The sequence below is a fragment of the Schistocerca serialis genome, chromosome 8, assembly GCF_023864345.2.
Source record: "Schistocerca serialis cubense isolate TAMUIC-IGC-003099 chromosome 8, iqSchSeri2.2, whole genome shotgun sequence".
In the NCBI taxonomy this organism is placed as follows: domain Eukaryota; kingdom Metazoa; phylum Arthropoda; class Insecta; order Orthoptera; family Acrididae; genus Schistocerca; species Schistocerca serialis.
The window spans coordinates 207,131,559-207,154,739 of NC_064645.1; the positions used below are offsets into that span (position 1 = coordinate 207,131,559).

Below are 23,181 nucleotides of genomic sequence, written 5' to 3' on the forward strand. Positions count from 1 at the left end.
TACCTATTAAAGACAAGATCATTTTGTTCAGCCACAGCTGTGGAGCATATCACCAAAGTTTATTGTTCAGTTTATTTCCTTTTATGAAAAAGTATTGTAACTTGTATACAGTTCATTAGTTAATGTGTCACATATTTTGTCTTAATTAAATAATCTTACATAGCATTTACACTGATGTAAGTTAAAGGGGTCACTGCTGTCAACTGCAGCAGGGAATTATGTGGAATCAGTGGCGACGAGTGAAAATGTGTACCGGATCAGGATTCAAACTCTGGATGTCCTGCTTACCAGTCAGGTGCTTTAACCACTGCACCATGTGGAACGCAGCATTATCGCAACTGTGCGGACTATCTCGGGTTGCCTCACAGCTGATCCACATTCCCACTGAGTGCCACCTATTCACAGTCCCTGTCCATTTTACTCCTGTTCACTGCTCTTAAATTCCCACAGGAGGTGGGATGTATTTGTGCATCTGCAGTGAAAAAGGGCTCCATTGTCAAGCTAGGTGAATCAATTATATCAATGCATGTTGTCTGTTCTTTCACAGACATTTTCGAATGAATAGGCGCCATGCAGAATCCACAGCTGTGAAACATTATATGTAAGTTGAAGGGGCTCACTGCTATCGGTTGCAGCAGGACATTATGCAGAATCAGCAGCGATGAGTGAAAATGCGTACTGGTTTGGAAATTGAACCCGATATCTCCTGCTTACTATGCAGGTGCGTTAACAAGTACCCCATCTGGGCTACTGCATTATTGCAACTGTGTGGTCTATCTCGGCATGCCTCACGACTGATCCACATTCCCACTGAGCGCCACCTATCCGCCCCTGTCCATTTTACTCCCGTTCACTACTCTGAGATTCCGATAGGAGATGGATCATATTTGTGCATCCACACTGAAGAAGGTGGATCCATTGCCTTTTTAGGCGTATCAATTACATGAACACATGGTGTCTGTTCTTTCAGACATGTCTCAAGAGCAGTGAATGGGAGTAAAATGGAGAGGAATTGCGGATAGGTGGCACTCGGTGGGAATATGGATTGGTCATGAGGCGTGCCAAGATAAGCAATAATGCTGTGTCTCGGATAGTGCTGTGGGTAACACACCTGCCTAGTAAGCAGGAGATCCCGGGTTCAAATCATGGCGCGGTACACATTTTTACTCATCGCTGCTGATTCTGTGTAATGTCCTGCTGCAGCTGACAGCAGTGATCCCCTTTGATTTACATATACATTTACACTGAAATAATCCCTTTTGTTTTATTCCTAAATGTAACAGTAATATTTTACATCTCTGGAAATGGAGATTCTCTGTAGATACACTAGTTTAAAATCTCTGATCAGCAAAATTCATTGCACCCATATTTTTCTTTGTAGCTGATGATCGCATGACAGCAGAACCCTGGTTTGTGAAATAAATAATAAATGTTGTAGAGTATTACACCAGCGTGGTGTGTATTTTTGTTAATAATTGCTGCTGTCAGCTTATTTGTGTTCCTACAATGACTGTTATCATTCCAGAGCACTAATTATCCACGTTCTTTTTTTAAGTTAGATCAATATTGTTACATGCATTCACTATAGTACATTTGAAGCTGAGTTGATGTTACTGACGTTATAGTATTAAACTCGTGGAGGGATACTTGCCTCCTGCAGAACAGCCTGTCACGCCACATACAGAACCAATTACCTGAGATCAGTCATCGAAGAAGGATGATCCAGCTACTCTGACACATCAAAGTATAATACATACTACCTCGAAGTGAAGGGCAGACAACACCCAGAATCTTAAAAACAGTTTTCACATTCATCTCATTATTACTTAAAATAGACAGCAGGTTATAATTGAGGCCATCTGCTGCCCTCACATCAGAATGTTAAATGCAATTAATTAAAATAGGGCACATTTAAGCTGATGTCACACAAGTACTACAATCCTATGGGTTCTCTACCTGAATAAGGCTTTATGTCATAAAGCCTTATGTCACAAGGTATTGCTCTGTCCTTTATCTTGTTAATAACTTCTTCTGTATTGAGGTGATGTCTGTGGCAGCTTTCTAAATTCCTTCAGTTGTTATAACTTACTGAGATATATCTGTTCTTTTAAACTGGCAGTATAATATTTCTGCCTGTATAGCCATCATATTCAGATACAAGAAGCTGTTTTTACAGTAGTTGGGATGGCAGCAGTGGGAAGATGATGTAATGTGGTGTGAGATACCAGTGACAGATAGTTTACTCAATACACATATCATGAGAAAGAATGCCTAAATTGTGATCCTTCCCCATGATTCGTCGCTGTGTTCGCAAGTAGTGTTCCAAAAAGATAAATTTCCTTTATTAATGTTAGATAAACCAAACAGCGAATTCACTTTCATTTCATATAAAAGTATCTCTCAATAGCAGGGTATCATCAATTATTTCAAAAGTTTTAATTACCAGCAGAATAATAAACAGTTGCTGAATGAAAAGGCACACAGAGTACCTCCAAGATCTTCAGTTCATGCCTAACTTGGATGGTGGACAAGATGGTTTGGCTGTCAGGTCAGAGCTCAATCGGCACTCTCAGAGAACAGGCATATCATCTAAACAAATCAGTTCAAAATTTAATAATGTTTTCCTCACTAACAGTTTATTACAGCCTCAAGATAGTGGATTCACAACCTACATGGTGTTTTCTGCACTGGGCATGACAACTATAAAAGACTGCAGTTTGGTGAATTTTATTCAGAACTTCTGCATTCCACTCGGGGCAGTGGAAGCAAAGGGTTGCCATAGGTTCTGGAAATTAGGGAATACCAGGGAATTTCAAACATATCAGAGAAATACCATGGAAATTTGAAAAAAAAAAAAAAAAAAATACTGGAAATATCTGATTTTTGCTTCGTTTATTGAGGTGTCATTGGTTGTCCCTGGCTGGGTGCAACTGAGTACATGCGCTGCTTTCCTACTCCCTCATTACCACCACCTCTCCCCTTCCTAGCACTCCCCTCAGCTTTGAGTTCTGTCTGAGTGACTGTATGAATGTGATTGTATGAATGTGTGTGTGCTCTCATTTTCTGGCAAAAGCTGTGGGTGAAAATTTAGTTGTGAGAGTGTGATTGTGTTTTTATGTGCCTATCTGTGGCTGGCTCAGCAATCATCTTCACATTTAGTTGCTACCCATCCTCATTATTATTGATTCTCAGAATATTTGAACAAGTTATCTGTTGCATGGATTGATCACCATGGTCTCATTTCATCAACATGCTGTCTGTGGCTCATGAATAGCTAGCCACAAGAGTGGATTTCCATGACGGGCCAAAACCGCAGGCCATTTCTGCAGGTAGCATTAATGGATCGGGCCTGCCGATCAGATGCCATTCAGTTCCCAGTAATGTGTAGGTCCTGCTTGTCGGATCCAGTCTTACTGATCTGCCCACAGGCCGTCCTGTTTGTGTGTGGCATAATGCAGCGGAGTTTCATGGTTTATCCATGGACCCAAGACTGTGGTGCTACTCAGCAAGCCAGACGCCATGGGCAGTGGACTCCAGGAAATGTGACTGTTTCACTGCAAGTGCATTGTACAGTGTGGCGTTTTGTAGACATTTTATTTGTTCTAGAACATTTTGGCACTTAAAAAGTGGGTCAGTCACTGGCGGTTTGTATGCTATATACTCATATATTTCTCAAAACAGATGTAACAAATTGGGCAATACCAACATTTTATTGGCAGTCACCTACAGCAATGGTTTACACAATCCTTCCTCGTCTTACACCCTTTTTTCAAGAGGCCTACATTTTTTTTAGGTTATTTCTAAAATCACTGGTATTTTAATATCTGTCTTGTAATTCCAAGGAAGTGCGTATTTTTGTCGCCAAATGTGTTACATTTTATTGAAATAAAATGACATCAGTGATATTAATAAAACTCTTACACCATTTGGTTTGCTTTCATTACAAAAGATGTTGATGTTAGTACTTAAGATTTTTGCTCATAACAGGAAATGCCATCTGCTTGCAATTTTTTTTTTTTATTTTTTTTTTTTTATAGATATTTCCTTGTTTGCACTATTGTTTCTTGTGCTGTAGCTGCAAAGACACATTGTCAACTAATGTCTTAACTTACCTTTAAGATCTCAAAATTTGTCAAGGAAAAATCTAGAACTTGTCTGAAAATCAGGGAAATCACTTGGGGAAACTTGTGGTAAGCTATCAGACAAACTAGTCAAAACACTGAAATCCCAAAACTATTCAACATCATTTTATGTAAATGGCACTACAGCTAATCTCCTATTCAACAGCAAGGACAAAACAGATAAACTAATCAACAGTTGTTTGTTGTTGTGGTCTTCAGTCCTGAGACTGGTTTGATGCAGCTCTCCATGCTACTCTATCCTGTGCAAGCTTCTTCATCTCCCAGTACCTACTGCAACCTACATGCTTCTGAATCTGCTTAGTGTATTCGTCTCTTGGTCTCCCTCTACGATTTTTACCCTCCACGCTGCCCTCCAATGCTAAATTTGTGATCCCTTGATGCCTCAAAACATGTCCTACCAACCGATCCCTTCTTCTAGTCAAGTTGTGCCACAAACTTCTCTTCTCACCAATCCTATTCAATACCTCCTCATTAGTTACGTGATCTACCCACCTTATCTTCAGCATTCTTCTGTAGCACCACATTTCGAAAGCTTCTATCCTCTTCTTGTCCAAACTAGTTATCGTCCTCGTTTCACTTCCATACATGGCTACACTCCATACAAATACTTTCAGAAACGACTTCCTGACACTTAAATCTATACTCGATGTTAACAAATTTCTCTTCTTCAGAAACGATTTCCTTGCAGTCTACATTTTATATCCTCTCTACTTCGACCATCATCAGTTATTTTACTCCCTAAATAGCAAAACTCCTTTACTACTTTAAGTGTCTCATTTCCTAATCTAATTCCCTCAGCATCACCCGATTTAATTTGACTACATTCCATTATCCTTGTTTTGCTTTTGTTGATGTTCATCTTATATCCTCCTTTCAAGACACTATTCATTCCGTTCAACTGCTCTTCCAAGTCCTTTGCTGTCTCTGACAGAATTACAATGTCATCGGTGAACCTCAAAGTTTTTACTTCTTCTCCATGAATTTTAATACCTACTCCGAATTTTCCTTTTGTTTCCTTTACTGCTTGCTCAATATACAGATTGAATAACATCGGGGAGAGGCTACAACCCTGTCTCACTCCTTTCCCAACCACTGCTTCCCTTTCATGCCTCTCGACTCTTATAACTGCCCTCTGGTTTCTGTACAAATTGTAAATAGCTTTTCGCTCCCTGTATTTTACCCCTGCCACCTTCAGAATTTGAAAGAGAGTATTCCAGTTAACATTGTCAAAAGCTTTCTCTAAGTCTACAAATGCCAGAAACGTAGGTTTGGCTTTTCTTAATCTTTCTTCTAAGATAAGTCATAAGGTTAGTATTGCCTCACGTGTTCCAACATTTCTACGGAATCCAAACTGATCTTCCCCGAGGTCCGCTTCTACCAGTTTTTCCATTCGTCTGTAAAGAATTCGCGTTAGTATTTTGCAGCTGTGACTTATTAAACTGATAGTTCGGTAATTTTCACATCTGTCAACACCTGCTTTCTTTGGGATTGGAATTACTATATTCTTCTTGAAGTCTGAGGGTATTTCGCCTGTCTCATACATCTTGCTCACCAGATGGTAGAGTTTTGTCATGACTGGGTCTCCCAAGGCCATCAGTAGTTCTAATGGAATGTTGTCTACTCCCGGGGCCTTGTTTCGACTCTGGTCTTTCAGTGCTCTGTCAAACTCTTCACGCAGTATCTTATCTCCCATTTCATCTTCATCTACATCTTCTTCCATTTCCATAATATTGTCCTCAAGTACATCGCCCTTGTATAAACCCTCTATATACTCCTTCCACCTTTCTGCCTTCCCTTCTTTGCTTAGAACTGGGTTGCCATCTGAGCTCTTGATATTCGTACAAGTGGTTCTCTTCTCTCCAAAGGTCTCTTTAATTTTCCTGTAGGCAGTATCTATCTTACCCCTAGTGAGACAAGCCTCTACACCCTAACATTTGTCCTCTAGCCAGCCATGCTTAGCCATTTTGCACTTCCTGTCGATCTCATTTTTGAGACGTTTGTATTCCTTTTTGCCTGCTTCATTTACTGCATTTTTATATTTTCTCCTTTCATCAATTAAATTCAATATTTCTTCTGTTACCCAAGGATTTCTATTAGCCCTCGTCTTTTTACCTACTTGATCATCTGCTGCCTTCACTACTTCATCCCTCAGAGCTACCCATTGTTTTTCTACTGTATTTCTTTCTCCCATTCCTGTCAATTGCTCCCTTATGCTCTCCCTCAAACTCTCTACAACCTCTGGTTCTAGTTTATCCAGGTCCCATCTCCTTAAATCCCCACCTTTTTGCAGTTTCTTCAGTTTCAATCTGCAGTTCATAACCAATAGATTGTGGTCAGAATCCACATCTGCCCCTGGAAATGTCTTACAATTTAAAACCTGGTTCCTAAATCTCTGTCTTACCATTATATAATCTATTTGATACCTTTTAGTATCTGCAGGATTCTTCCAGGTATACAACCTTCTTTTATGATTCTTGAACCAAGTGTTAGCTATGATTAAGTTATGCTCTGTGCAAAATTCTACAAGGTGGCTTCCTCTTTCATTTCTTCCCCCCAATCCATATTCACCTACTATGTTTCCTTCTCTCCCTTTTCCTACTGACGAATTCCAGTCACCCATGACTATTAAATTTTCGTCTCCCTTCACTAACTGAATAATTTCTTTTATCTTGTCATACATTTCATCAATTTCTTCATCATCTGCAGAGCTAGTTGGCATATAAACTTGTACTACTGTAGTAGGCATGGGCTTTGTGTCTATCTTGGCCACAATAATGCGTTCACTATGCTGTTTGTAGTAGCTTACCCGCACTCCTATTTTTTTATTCATTATTAAACCTACTCCTGCATTACCCCTATTTGATTTTGTATTTATAACCCTGTAATCACCTGACCAAAAGTCTTGTCCCTCCTGCCACCGAACTTCACTAATTCCCACTATATCTAACTTTAACCTATCCATTTCCCTTTTTAAATTTTCTAACCTACCTGCCCGATTAAGGGATCTGACATTCCACACTCCGATCCGTAGAACACCAGTTTTCTTTCTCCTGATAACGACGTCCTCTTGAGTAGTCCCCGCCCGGAGATCCGAATGGGGGACTATTTTACCTCTGGAATATTTTACCCAAGAGGACGCCATCATCATTTACTCATACAGTAAAGCTGCATGTCCTCGGGAAAAATTATGGCTGTAGTTTTCCCTTGCTTTCAGCCGTTCGCAGTACCAGAACAGCAAGGCCGTTTTGGTTAATGTTACAAGGCCAGATCAGTCAATCATCCAGACTGTTGCCCCTGCAACTACTGAAAAGGCTGCTGCCCCTCTTCAGGAACCACACGTTTGTCTGGCCTCTCAACAGATACCCCTCCGTTGTGGTTGCACCTACGGTACGGTCATCTGTATCGCTGAGGCACGCGAGCCTCCCCACCAACGGCAAGGTCCATGGTTCATGGGGGTGTAATCAACAGTAGGGTTTACAAAATAAACTCCACTGACTGCAATAATTTGTACATGGGTCAAATGGACCAGGCCATATCAATAAAGCTGACTGAACGAGAACACAGCTGGAGATTAAATAAATCAGACTCCACCTTTGCTGAACATGTGCTCAAAGAAGGACACAAATATCCAACACACACAGAAGTGCTACATATGGCCAACAAAGGTGTTGACAAAAAAACAAGCTATGACAAAAACAAAGGCAAAAACTCAGTCTACTAGAAGCACTTGGAATTACAAACACAATCCCCAGCTGGTTCTAAATGACCAATTGCAACTGAGCACATCACCACTCAAATACTGACAGACCATAAAATGTGATTTATTATGTTAAAGAACAATTTTACAGAACAAAAGGTCAAAAGACCCGTTCGACAATTCCAAAGACAATACCACAAATAAAGATTGTATGTAAGTGCATTGTATCTTGCCCAGAATGTTTGGTTCGTAAGAACACAAGCTCCTTGTAAACAATAGCCAGTAGTTATCTGAAGATGGCCTAATAAGCCAAAAACTAGTTCACACAAATAAAAATCAATAGAACAAAAAACCACCTAAGTGTTATTCAACCCTCAATATGGGATTTTTCTATCAAGAAGTGATGGAATAATCCATAAATAAGATACTTAATTTTCTTTTCCTGCTGTTAGTTCTCCCCCCTCTTCCATTCAGAACTATATCTGCCTTCTTTAACATTCTTCACTGTCTAGATTAAGATGAGAAAATTTCATTACACTGAATGCGTTGACAAAGAAAAAAGCTATGACAAAAACAAAGTAACCAGCAGAAGAAACATCTGCACAGCATGGATAAAAAACTGACATTTGATGGAATATATGTGGACAGGTCAGAATATATTAAGTATAGTAGCAAGAGAATGCAGTATATAGTGAACAACAAGATACCAGTGCCATATTAACGCACATAACAAGAAAACGTGTTATTAAGCATGTAGTGGGACAATTTTTAAATGTTTACAACTACTATAAACAAACATGTACGTTTGAAAATATTTTAAAAATAGGAAAGAAGATGAAGGCTATTACATATAACACAGATAAAATAATGCTCAAAAGCAAGCTGAGGGCTGCGAAGAAGAGGATGATGCTAAACTGGGTAGGTGAGTATGACAATGTACAATAGACAAAATTCTGGTGGGGAAAACAATGGAAATAACTAAGAGGTAAATGGAGAGTTATAAATTAGACGACAGAAAAGTTGGCCAGTTATTTATATAAAGAGAGAAAAGAGAAGTCTGATCATGAGATGACAGGGGAGTTGGCCAATTATTTATGAAGGGTGATCAAGGAGAAGCAAAAGGCAGTGTGTAAGTTGGCAGTTAAGTAGTATTTATGGGTGGTTTCCTCCAGCTATTTTTAAGAAGTACAAGGGAGTAGATATATTGTCTACATAAGACACAACACTGACATGGAAAGCTCATAAGAGACATAAGTGTAGTAAATAAGGTTTAAATAGAAGACCACGTAATATGAAGTATAGAGAGTGATGACATACACTGGTTTTAAATATGAAAGGAATGTGGAATAAAGGTCTAGTAAGAATAAGATAATTAGCCCGTATGTATTATAAAGTCACGTAATGCTTTTATATGAAAGTCAGTTGAAAATACACTGTCATTACATGAATACAGTTCCACAAGTACAGTCTGTAGCAGCATGACACTCAAATTTGGAAGGAATGATACCTCATACTTTGAAATAAAGCAGTGATTGGGTAAATGAGTGTTTGTGCATTATGCTTGAAGGAAGATTCTACAAGGTCCTCCACCGTATCTGAATAACAATTGTAAGCCTCTGTATGTGAGATTTAAAGAGCATAGCAGGAGACACTGGGTAGCGGCTTGAGTCATTAACAAAGTGGGTCAGTAGTAACAGATAGTGGGAGCAAGTGCAGAGCTCTTAAGAATGTGAAGGGGCAATGTCCCAGTTGTGTGTAAACAGTGGCTATAGATGTGATCAAACCAAAAACAATGGTAACCACTTCATGACATGATGTAAACAGTGGCATTGTTCATGAAGAGCCAAAACAAAACATTTTGTATTGTGAATGAAAATATGTTTATTTAAAATTTGTTTAAAACTAGGAAACTAATGTAAGGCATTTTGTACTGTTACATGGATTTGTACTGGAACTGTGTGCTGAGGTTGAAGTGGGAGAATGGACTAACAGTTGTTGACCTCAACACCAGTTGAGAAAATCTGGAGTTTCAGAATGCAAGACCACATCATGAAAAACAGAGTCATCAATATGGGGTTGCTGTTGTGAGCTGCTTACATATGTTCTGGTAATAGGTGTGAGTGTGATGATCCGTCTCCACATGTTTATGAAATGTGTAGGTGTTGTGTTTGTTTTATTTGCAATCACATGAAGTGGACTTCTTTATGACACATTTAAATATAAATAGGTGCAGAATAGCATGGTGCTGGAATAATAGTGAGGAAAAGTGTAAAGAATGGCATGATGAAGCAAATGTTTCATTGAATTGAAAGGACAATAAGCACTGATAGTAGTTGTATAGCTGTGTAACTTCTTATGACAAATAGTTGGTCAGTTTAAGAACAGCAGTGTGTCAAAAGTGAATAGCAGTGTAAATTCTTCATGCAAATATGTTGTTGAATCTAAAGGAATGAAATGTGCCAATAGTAATAGTAGACAATTTAACGTTGGTAACTTTCCCTGCAATATATCTTACTTTCCCGTAACCCTCCTGGCCTCAACTTTCGTTAGTTATTGTCCTCATCCATCCAGCCCCTTCCCTGTTCCCATTTCAGCACTACACAGTCCTCATTCCACCATCACATCCAGTCTTTTTACTTCTCTCCTTTTCCACTACCCCCTCCCTCCCATCACTACCACCACCTCTCGCCGGCCCCTCTGACTAACCTGCAGCACTTCACTTCTGCACCCCTACCCTACTATCCCTCCCCATCCTCACCCCAGCCTCATCCTTATCCCAACCCAGTCACCACTCCTATCATACACTGCTGCTGCTGCCCACAGTGTGATTTCTGTTGCCTGAGACTGTTGTCGTGTGTGTGAGTTGCGTTTGTGATAGTGTGTGTGTGTGTGTGTGTGTGTGTGTGTGTGCGCGCGCGCGCGCGTTTGTTTCTGTGTGTGTGCGTGCAGGCATGCCTGTGAGTCTATTTTTGATGAAAGCCTTGGCTGAAGGCTTTGATAGTGATAGTCTTTTTGTTGCCTATCAGCAATTCAGCATCTCCGCTATATGGTGAATAGCACCTTTCCTACTCATAATATTGTTACATTCCATCCTGGATTTTCCATTGGTTAAAAGTTATAAAAATTTGAATGAAAATCTGCTTATTTCTAAAATTGTTTGTTGTCCATGAGAAAATACCAATTTTTGGGAAATCGGAGAATGAAGGGGATGTGTAACATTTATAGCTTTACTGTCATCACATTCAGCTATAAGAAGCTCTTCTTAGAGCAGATGAGAAGGCAGCAGTGGGAAGATGATGTAATGTGGTGTGAAGTACTGCCGATAGATAGTTTATTCAGTACGTTCATTGTGAGAAAGACCACCTAAATTGTGGTCCTCCTCTGCGATTGGCTGCTGTGTTCAGAAGTAGCCAACCAAAATGATAAACTTCTGTTATTAATATTAGAAAATCTGAACAATGAATTCACTTGTCTTTCATATAAAAACTTCTCTCACTAGCAAGCTATCATTCAGTTATTTCAAAAGTATCAATTACTACCAGAAAAATAAACATTTGCTAAATGGAAAGACAGTCAAAGCACTTCAAAGATCTTCGGTCACGCCTGACTTAGATGGCGGCCGAGGTGGTTTGGCTGTCAGATCAGAGCTTGAGCGGCGGTCCCAGAGGACAGACATGTTGCCTGCCCCAGTTGGTATCAGTTAAGACTTAATTAGCAATCTCTAGCATGTAAATGTAAGAGCACAATTGTTGGTTAAGGACATACATCTTGTCTGCTGCAGTCAGTATTTGTTCAGAACTAGTTTCATAGTACATATGCAAGCATGCAGTTCATTATTTTGTTTATTCTTTGTAAAAATGTGAAGAATCAAAGTTATTTGTGAGTCATGAAGTAGACTATGATTGTGCAGTTTCTCGTAGTCTGGTAATAAAAGCGAGTAGTATCCCATTTCAACGAACAAGTTCAAAATTTAATAATTTATGCGATAAGAGTTCCTCACTAACAGTTTAGTACAGCTTCAAGATAATGGATTCATAGCCTATGTGCTATTTTCTGCTCAGTGGACAGCAACTAGAGCAGACCACAGGTTGGTGAACATTACTCAGAACTTAAGCATTCACTCATGGTGGTGGAAGCAACTAGGCACATGGCAGGTACTGCAGTCTTAGTACAGATGAAATCAGTGAGACATCATCTGTGGTATCACAGAGGAGGTAAGAAGGAAAGAAATTTTCGAGAGAAGGGATTTATCATACACACATAAATCTCTCTGGTGCTCTCTCTCTCACTTGCTGTAGTAGGTAATAGTGTGCAGTGAGATGGCGTATAGCATCACAAGTCAGTCATTTTTGGATGTCATTTTACTATTTAATTCCCTTGTTCCCACAAAAAGGCAAAATTATTCCAGATGTTTTGGAGTATCTTATGAGCTCGGAACAGACATCTGAATACTCAGAAGACACTGGGAGACTCCAAGCAGATGAGTAGTTTCTTGTCTTAGCCACTACTGCAAGTAGTATAGCTACATGGTAGCATTACCGGGGTGTATCTCTCTCGGCCTGCCTCATCTTTGGTTCTCCTTTATATAAAAAAGTGCAAGTTGTGTTAGTTAAATAATTTCAAGTTAAGGCTGCAACTAATAGCAATTTATAACCAATTTGATACATGTTAAATAAGCAGCTAGGCATTAGGTGGAATTATCGCCCAATATAAAAAATGTCTTGACTAAGAAACATGTGGGTCTTGTGCTTTGACAAAATGTATGTTACATCATTTGATTGCCTGTTGTCAATACAACATGATTTAACTTGCAAGTTATACTGTATAATAAAGTAAAAGTATTCTCATTTACTCTACTGTTACATTTTGGGGAATGAGATCCACCTGATTATTAAATACAATAATAATTGAAACAATAATTAGGTCTAAAAACATTTTATATCTATTGTGATCATTACCTGAGGCTTTAGAAGGTTATATTTTGAGTGAACTTCAATACAGCATTCCATCTGCAACAACATGATATTTTTGTGAAGTTGGTGAGTGAGGTAGAAAAATCACATTTTCTTTGACTATAATTTCTTGACACAAAAGTATTTCAGGTGTGTAATTTGTGATTGCTTCCATTATTCTCATAGTTCTTCTCCTCATTCACATCTGCCTCTTTTACAGAAATAGATGTGTAAACATGATATATACACTGTAGCATGGCACTAATGTTCATTACTTTTGTACATAATCACCATATGTGTTAAAACATTTCTTCCATTTGTGTGGCAAGGTATCATTGCATTCTTAGCAAAAAATTGTGAGCCCCTTGTGCTATGTAATAGTGGCATGCTGAATTTTGCAATGGTTTGAAATTGTTATTTACCAAGTGTTTCAGAGAGGTGCAAACCATTAATGGCTGGGTCAGTGCTGTGAGGAAAGGTCTTATTACCTCTTACATGAGAGAGAATAACAGTTCATATGAACTGTTAGCTTAGTGTAGTTGAGTATTATCATGCAGAAACTTGTATGTTGTGAGATAAGTGTGGTTGTTGTAGGTGAAATATCTCAACAGTGAGTCACAATACATAGTACCATTCACTTCGTCTTCTCTGCTGAGGAAGTCATATTGGAACACATCCTTGTGGCTCCCAAAGACTGTTGTATTCACTTTCTTAGTACCCAGAAGTACTTCCAATTTATTTGATGTTGAGATGATGTATGTGTTTATAACATGAATATTTGCTTCAGTTCTTGATTCACCCACATTGTCACAACTGTACTTTTTCTTGCAATTTCACCATGTGCACATTGCACAAACACATTCTAATGGCTTTGTGATATTTAATGAATAGAACTGACACTCAGACTAAACAGTTAGATAATAATTCTGCTTGGATGTGAGAAGGAGACAACCTTGAGTGTAGCATAGTTACCATCTTGATCAATATACCAGGGTTGCTACAAGTTCAGGAAATCAGGGGATTTCAAACATATTAAGGAAATTTGAATTTTTTTTTTTCAGTAGCATGAAATTGTTTAATGAGATGTCATGCTTTCTCGATGGCTGGACGCAGCTGAGTACATGCGCCACTTCCCTACGCTCTCATTCTTAGTGCTTCTCCCCTTCCCACCCCTCCCCTCAGTTTACAATCAGTGCTGCCACCACTACTTTCTGCTAGCGTAGCAGTTGCCGATGGGAGGCAGGGGGCATGAGGAGGAGTAGTTTGTTTGGATCTGATTCTCAAAGCTTGTTGACTTAGCGGCTAGAGTTGTGTCTGAGTGATTGTGTGAATATGTGTGCACTCTCATTTTCTGACAAAGGCTATGGCCAAAAATTTAGTTGTGAGAGTGCGATTGTCTTTTCTATGTGCCTGTCTGTGGCTCAGCGATCATCTTTACAGCGAGTTGCTACCTATCCTCATTAGTGTTGATTCTCAGAGTATTTGTGCAACTTATCTGTTGCGTGGATGATAACCGCAGTCTCATTTCATCAACATGGTGTATCACGTGAAAAGCTGGCTACTTGACTGGACTTGCATGATGGGGCAAGACCGCAGGCCATTTCTGCGAGTATCTCTAATGGATTGGGCCTGCCGATTTGAACCCCATAGTTTCCCACTAAAGTGCAAGCCCTGCCTGTTGGATCTAGTCTCACTGATTTGCCTGCAGGCTAGGTCTGTCTGTGTGTGCCGTAATGCAGCGGATTTTCATGGTTTATCCATGGATCCAGGACTGTGATGCTTCTCGGCAGGCCAGAGGCCAGGGGTGATGGATTTCAGGAATTGCAACTGTCTCACCACAAGTACATTGTGCAGTGCGGCATTTTATAGACATTTTATTTATTCTAGTACATTTTGGCACTTCGAAAGTAGTTTATATATTAGAAAGTATGGATAATAAGAAGAAGAAGAAAATTGTGACAGTCGCTGGTAGTTTGTATGCTATCTACTCATGTATTTTTTTTTTTAAAAGAAAAATCATACGATACCTGTGGAATAATAGACATAACACAATGGTTAATAACTGACAATAACGAAAATAGTAGAACCATTTTATTGGCAGTCACCTATAGTGTTGGTTTACACAGCTCTTCCCCATCTTACACATTTCTTTCAAGAGGCCTACTTTTTTCTGAGGTTATTTCTGAAAGCAGTGAATGTAATTAAATCTGTCTTGCAACTCCAACAAAATGCATATTTTTGTCATCAAATGTGTTTTACTTTATTAAAATCAAGTAACATCAGCTATCTTAATGAAACATATATACCATTTGGCTTGTTTTCTCCATCTAAAAACAGGTTAGTACATAAATCTTTTTCTAACGTGTTTAGAAATACAGAAGGCCTTGCATTTTTTAATTTTTTTAATTTTTAATTTATTTATTTTGTCGACTCGTGTCTTTACTTACCCTTGAGATCTCAAAATTTCTCAGGGAAAAATGCTAAAACTTGTCTGGAAATCAGGGCGATATCAGGGAATTTCACTTGGGGAAACTTGTGGCAACCCTGCTGTACATCTATCTCATTAACATGACACTGCATAATAAACCCACATCCGTTCCTGTGACATGAAATTTACACAAAATGCCTTGTAAGTTGACTGTGGATTTCTGTTGGTGATGTGTTCTTCAAACTTGTAAATATGTACTCTCATATATGTTGGTATGTTATGATTGGTAATATGTATGTCTTACACATCTTATGCATTATCTACTGATTATACACTGTCACTGGTCATCTGCTGCAGTTCAAGCAGCAAATTCAAACAACCAACACAATCTCACAACTTTGAGAGTTTGTGCTATCTTCCTTTGTGAATGTTGTTTCAGCTATAGTGTGACAGATGTCCAGGCAGAACATGGAAGAAAGACAGTACACTAATTGCATATTTTATTTTAAACTGTACTTAATGCTGTACTCTGATAAACTATTCATATTTATGTGTTAGTAATTGTTTTCTTTGCAGGTGCTTTGGAAGTGAATTGTTATCCACAGATAGTGAGAGTTTATACTTACTAGTGTTTTCAAAGTATTTATCTGTTGCACAAGCTGCAGGGGAGTTTCTTTTACTTGTATTTGAGGAACAGAAGAAAAAAGATAATTCAAGCCTTTTGGAAAATATTATTTGTTTCTTCTCTGAGGCTGGGGTATGTAAGAAGATTTGTTTCTAGTTTTATTTTGAATTAGTATTTTCACAACTTATAAAAAAAATTTAAATTTTCTTTTCTTTATTTCTAATGCATTTCTTATAGCATAAAATTCATATGTAACTGAGCCATTCAGTGAAGTTCTTGGATACTTCATCATGCTCTTGTCTACTTCTCAGTGTAAAGTGTGCAGTGGTCTCCATGTCTTGGAAAATCAGTGCACCACCTTTGACACAACTGAATTGTCTTCATTAATGCAATCATTTTTTGAATGCATCCATTCCATCTTGAAGCTTGTTTGGACCATTGTACTATACCTCTGCCCAAACACACAATGTATCTGCATGCTAGTATGTGAGCACTAACTGCATGAGTAACTAGATACTGTTTTGTATTAGTCAGGCTTTTCTGTCCGCATTTGTGATACCCTCAGTGGGCTCATAACTTCCATGAGTGTGTGCATGGTTAGCAAGAGTACCCAAGATATTACAGAACCTAATTCCTTCCTTGCACTGCAATCTCCCATTTTTGACTATCCTTACTTCTCTTTCTTTCTCATGGTGGCTGCCTTCGATGCTGCCTCGAATATTACCCTAGGTTCTGATTTCTTTCATCAACATTTTAATTTGTTTTGTTCGGATCACTTTTTGGCTGAAGTTTTAGTCCTCTCCTGGGTTTAACCTCCATTTAAAAAAATTTTCATCAGTGTGAACCAACAGAGGAACAATGCTAAAAAGTAACGCCTATTGCTTACATTGTTAACAAATCTTTCCACACAATAACTGCATCAGCTCATCTATGCACTTAAAAGCCAATGCAATAGCCAATACGACGTGTTGGGGTCATTATGTACCCTTCTGAAAGAGCTGACACGGAGATCAGACTTCTGATGCCTGATCATCAACTCCCCACACGTACTTTGGAGTAGAAGCTCTTCTTAAATTGAGTCTCCTGACAATGGCTATAGTGCCAGATGACCTTTGCTGCTGTAGGTGACATCAGGGTGGATATTTTACATGTGAAATATGTCAGATTGAACCAACATAATGGCTGTTCTGATTCAACCATCTTGACAGACAGGTCTAGATATATGAACAATATGAACACGGACAGTTACAATCCTTCTGCTTTATCTTCCCTGGTTGCCCCATGGGAAGAGGGACAAGCCAGATGACCGGGAGCAAAGCAATTTACAATTGATCTGGTTCTCCTTTTTCTGTATGAAAATGATTTTTATTCTCTGAAATAAGGTTATAAACTATCTTTAGTGTGGGGCAGATTAGTTGGGGTTGGGGCGTCTCAAGCTGGGTCTGGGGGACTCGCAATCCTCTCTTCTTTGCCGGCTGCCTCTTTCTTCCCCTTTTCCTTTGTTTCACTTACTTTTAGATACAGTTTGCCTCTTTTTCTACTGCATCTTATTTTCCATTTTAGAGGTAGCACTCCGTCAGACAGTGGGCACTCTTAACACCTTGATTGTAATGAATCAGGCGTGGGATGGCTCTCATCGCATACAGACGTCCCTCCCCCAAAGTCCCACACAACTCCACCTCCCATCCTGCTGCCTTAATTATTTCTGTTGGTTTGCTTTTGTTATTTTCAGTCTGACTGATGTCTGTTACATTTTTAGTCTTCTCACTTTTACTGTTCTGCACCTCCCAACTAGGAGGCATTTTTTGCTCTGCAACTGTCTTTTGCCATTATAGTTCTATTCATTTATCTTGGCGGCTCGCGCCTGCCCGCCCAGACGCGAGAGATTGCAGCGTTGCCAGTTGTACGCGCCAAGAGAAGCAGCGCCGTAGCAGTGTAGTTCTCAAACTTACGTTTAGGGGGGAGCGCGCAGTTTATGAAGTAAAGCCACCACGGCCGCATTAAACCTTTCGCTGCTACAGAGACGTGCTCCCCGCATTCCACGCCGTGCGCGATTTTGTAACCACTGCACTGCTCGCCTGTGCAGACACATAGTGTTCCGACTGCTTAGACACACTTATCATTCGATTTCACAAAAACTATTTGGCCCAAAAATTTGATTTTGACACATCTTCTTGACTGATACCTTCCCCCCATAAATGACTTAATTTTGTTTCGATTTTCAACGCAGTTATATTGCAGCATTAAATGTAGTAAACCATTGCACGAAATTTTGAAGAGTTTGCAGAGGTAAAGTTCATAGCGTATACTTTCCGTATGTTCGATTGTAGTTACCACAATGTTGAGAATGAAATGTGGACAAGATACCTAAATTTCATATAAAATTTACTGTATAACAACATCTCATTTAATTTAAGTACCAGATTGGTGTCGTATGTAATATTGAGAAATATTCCGTCTTTCGCGACTGTAATAAAAGTTTTATTTACACCGGGCGCGTTTGACTTTATTTTAAAGCACTTCAATCAATCAAAAGGAAGTACACAAAATACGTTAAACAAAACTGTGGACTTACAAAAACATCAGGACTTGAATATACTGTGTATCAGTGCTCTGAGCTATGTCAATTATAATTTTTGTGTGTGGCACACACAAAAAGCATTTATTTGCTAAAACACTGATCGGCCGACACAAACGTTGAATATTGTGTTACCTCAGCACAAAACTACGAAAGGTGACTTGGCAATGGAGGAGACAAAATGCTGTCCAATGAAGATGCTTCAAAAGAGAAAAACGCGTCTGGTCTAAATAAGACGCTTATTACAGTTGCAGAAGAGGAATATATTTCAATACCATTGGTAAAATTGCAACTGTGGAACAAAAACAAGAAAGAGAACGTGAGTATTATTGTGTATGTGCCTTACCCTTCATTGTTGTCAATTGCTGCGATAGTCTTCTGCATCGCTGTAGTCAGTGTCGCAGTCCGAATCATCAGGTCTTAGAGTTATGACGATGGGTTCAAGCAGATTGTCAATTACAATTTCCCTGTTCATGTCCTCCTCCTGTAGCCTTTGTGCATGCCGAACACATTCAGCCCATGCTGAAGGAGTAATTCTGTCAAGTGCTTCGTGCAGAAGCCTTTCTGTATCGGCAGTTTTAAATGTCACGTTTCGTTCTGCGACATACCCTTTCACTTGTGCCCAAATTAACTCTATCGGATTGTATTGGCAATGGTACGGTGGCAAACGCAAAACTGTGTGTCCATGTTCCTGTGCAATACAATCGATTTCATAAACTTTTGTGCGAGGCTTATGAAGCACTACAAGATTCAACATTTCAGCACGAGTTTGGTTGGCAGTATGTGGAATATTTTTACTTGCAAGCCATAACATGATATCGGCTTTTTTTGTACTTGTTGTGGGTGTCTTGTCAACAACAACAGAGTGATAACTCGCATTGTCCATTACAATCACCGAGTTTGCAGGCAAGTAATGGAGAAACTGATTCCTAAACCACAATTTAAATGTCTCAGAGTTCATTTCGGAATGATAATCCCCTGAATTTCTCTTTTTTGCCCGGAACACTAATTAGCTTTCTGGAATGAATCCAGAAGCAGAACCAGCGTGAAGCACAATTATTCGTCCACCTTTACCAACTGGTACTTTAAACCCACCCGAACCATCACTCATTTTCCAACACGCTTTCCTTGTGTGATTTTGGTTCACCCATGTTTCGTCCAAGAAAAAAATGTTCTTATTCCCGGATTTTCTTACTTCAATAATACGTCTTAAAAACTGTGCCCTTGAAGCAGCGATATCACTACGTTCCATTAAAAACTTTCTTCTGTCATTTGTATGTACATATTTGAATCCAATGTTTTTAAGTATTCTATTCAGTGAAGTCATGCTACCTTTAAAATTTATGGTTTCACGCATTTTCACAGTGATTTTTTTTACAGGAGGAAATTCGCATGTGTTGTACATGTTGAGCACTTCTTGTCTTAGAACATCTTTGTCGAAATTATCTAAATTAGTTACAGTCCTCTCACGAGTGCGATATTTCCCTGGCGATCTGAAAAGTGGGCTACCACAGGTCTCCGTAGATAACTTTCCTTCATTGGCAATCCGCTGAACGGTTCTCAAGCTAACGCCTGTCGCTTCTGCAGTGCGTTCCTGAGATCTGGCGACATCCGTGATAGGTCCACCATTTTCTGCTTCGCGCTTGAAAAAAGCGTGAATCCGGTAAATTATGTCCCTCGCCTGTTTATGGAGAGTTTGTCGCTTACCACCATTATCAGCCATGACAACTTGCAACAAATGCGATAAAAATTCACCAAAGAATAACTACAATCACATTTAACACTCGCACTCGCCAAGACATTCCCAGCAGACCGTTCAGAAAACTACTGAACACTCATTGGCTGTCAGCGGATGCGTGACGTCAGGTGCGTAGAACGAGCCTTAAATCGACCGCAGTCGTTCATGGTTCCAACTATACAGAGTGTTCATTTTAATTGGAGACATTGAAATATCCGCAAATGTACACATCGGATCAAACAAATTTGTAACTAAATTTTTTTTGTCTCAGATGGGGACATCCAATGATACCAAATTCGACGAATTTGTAGTCAAATTTGTTATAATTGGATGTCCCCTTCCGGGAGGAACTAATTTTCATTAGGATTTCTTTTGGCTCTGTGTGTCGTTTTCAAGAGATTTCAATGTCCCCATAAAATGAACACCCTTTATAACATAAACAGTGTTTATAAATTGGGAAATATTCTATCTTTAGCAACTGTAACAAAACTTTCTTTATACCAGAGTCATTTCGCTTTTTTCTAAAACGTTCTGATTAAAACGAAGTTGGCGAAGTACACAAAACTGAATTTTGGACGTAATAAAACATAAAACTAAAATATATTGCCAGTGAGGCACAGTGCGCAAACATTTTGTTTTTGTCACAACGGACAGCAAATACTTGCCAAAACATAGATCAGTCGACGAAACCATTGAATATGATGTTGCCAAAGCAGCGAAGCAAAGAATTCCGTCAGACAATCAAATAGCTCGGCAACGTACGAGCCGAAATTCTGCTCTAAATAATACTTTTAATACTGCCGCAAAAGAATATATCTCAATATGAATAGTAAAACAGCGACTGCGGAAGAGGCGATATACAAACAAAACGGATAACATGCATATTGTATGTGTGCCTTTTCGTTGTTTTTAATTGCTGTGAAAAGAAATATTGGAGGAGAAAATTACAAAAACTGAAAACTTATTGTGATTATAATGAAGCACAGGAAATTTCAAAACATTACATTCAAACGAATAAAATTCATTAAGTAAGACACTTCGCTATTGTTTTTAAATAAATAAAATTTTTAGTATGCAACAAGCCTTGAACTCAGAATCTTCCGATTAGCAACCCAACACCTTAACCATTACGCCAACGCAGCTACTCATTTCTCGCATCTCCTGGAGCACTCTAAACTTCTGCAAAATACCGACAAACACTGTTGGGATGACTATGAATTACTCACGTTGCGTCGAAGTACAATAGGAAATAAACAATTACCGCTGTTCTTTATTGCGAAAAAGCGGTTCGTGAGACTGATACAAACACCTTTCCTTGCTATCGCCTGAATTAGGAGGCTTATTGTTTGTTTGGTTTAATTAATTAATAGAATATGAAGCAATTGGTGTAAAGAATGCTTTTTCCAAACTTTCTATAAAAGAAAGTCTGCTATCAAGACATTGCTTTTGTTCAATTACTTCATTTATGACTGAACGTTTCTAAAATTGAAGACACTCGTCTGTGCTCTGCACTGCAGTCGAGATCTGGCAACGTCGTTCTCTGTTCATTGACTGACTGTGATTTGTGACGTCAAATGCGCAGAACGAACCTAAACTCGGCCGCCAAGATATATGACGCGCACCTTAGTCAGGATGGAGGAGTCAGATATGGGTGGAGTTTTTCTCACAGTGGATGAGCCCTGGGAGACTAGTCACCTGCTCTGACCTACAATGAAATGAACTGAGTGTATGGCATTGTTGGCCAGGAGGCCCCATGCAGGGGAGTTCGGCCACCGTATTGCAAGTCCCTTTTAGTTGATGCCATTTCGGCGACTTGTGGGTCAATTATGACCTACATATTGGCCCCATCCTTATGCTTCTCCGTGAATTATTTCTCAGTTCTGGCATCGGTATTGCCTTCAGCTAGTAAACCACTGATTCTTTAAAGAATCGTACTCCTGTGTATAAAACAGCTTCAAACTTTGGACTATTTTACAAGTACGTTAATGTGTTAAATATTTGATTTGAAGCATGCAGGCATAAAAAAGTTTAGAAAAGGTTTGAAATTACGTTTGAAGTTTGCTGCCAGTTGTCAAGTGTTCTCATTCTCAAACACTGGGTGAGTAAAGTCTGGGTTAGTTGCGCTCCATATTAAGCAAAAGCTAATTTTTCATGCATCTCAATGTTTATGACATCATATATCCTGAACTACGTGACATACAGCAAAATAATTGTGCAGGTACATTCAGTGGTACATGTGGATAGTACATGCAATATATGTTGCAAATAGAGTTAGTACTAAAAGAGTAGTAACTTAAAACGTCATACCTGATGTTTAAGTTTTACTGCATAAACATTGAAAATGTAGGCAGCAATTGACTTTTTTTCTTTCATTATTTTGTGAGCGTTGTCAGTGAGAGAAAGATTCGTAAAGGTTTGAAATTATGTATAGCTTCTCATGCTCACAGAATTTACATAGCACCCCCTGATCCAGCAGTTATTAAGGATGAAGATTGAGGTAATTACGATGATGAAGGGGGAATACCGAACAATCTTAACTCTCGGCAGCTCTGGGTCAAAGCTGAAACAGATTAACAGACAATGAAAAAGAAATAAAAGAGAAATCCTGGGTTCACTGTACACTAACTTCAAATTTGAAACCTTTTCCTAATTCAAGCTTTTGCACAAATGTTGATAAGTCTGCTGTGTAAATTGCCGAGTTGACAGTAATCTCATACAATTCATACTTGATGAGTCAAAGAGCTATGCAATTTTTAAGAACTTTCTGTGAGGAAATGAGATATTTCCGTGGCATCCCCATTCTAAGTAGTTAAAGAGGTTATACTGGGATTCAAATTTGGACACAAGAAACAATTTTATATGCAATGCCATGAGAAGAAACCATTTTGAAAATTTCTCAGTTGTCTATCCTGTAACGACAATAACAATATTCCATTTATAAAGGAAAATTGCCAAATGCAAAATCAGTATATGAAGGAAGAGTTTGGTAAGGCTACTGCCCCGTTGACTCAGATGAGAGAT

The 23,181-nt window shown here is 39.0% G+C and overlaps 1 protein-coding gene across 1 annotated transcript in view; it reads left to right on the plus strand.

Annotated features, from left to right (window-relative positions):
- LOC126416923 (cohesin subunit SA-1-like) overlaps positions 1 to 23,181 on the plus strand; it is a 191,642-nt gene that overhangs the window by 9,411 nt on the left and 159,050 nt on the right. The window contains exon 2 of the mRNA XM_050084806.1: positions 15,796 to 15,976. Coding sequence (XP_049940763.1) covers positions 15,796 to 15,976 — 181 coding nt within the window. The remainder of the gene's footprint in view (positions 1 to 15,795; positions 15,977 to 23,181) is intronic.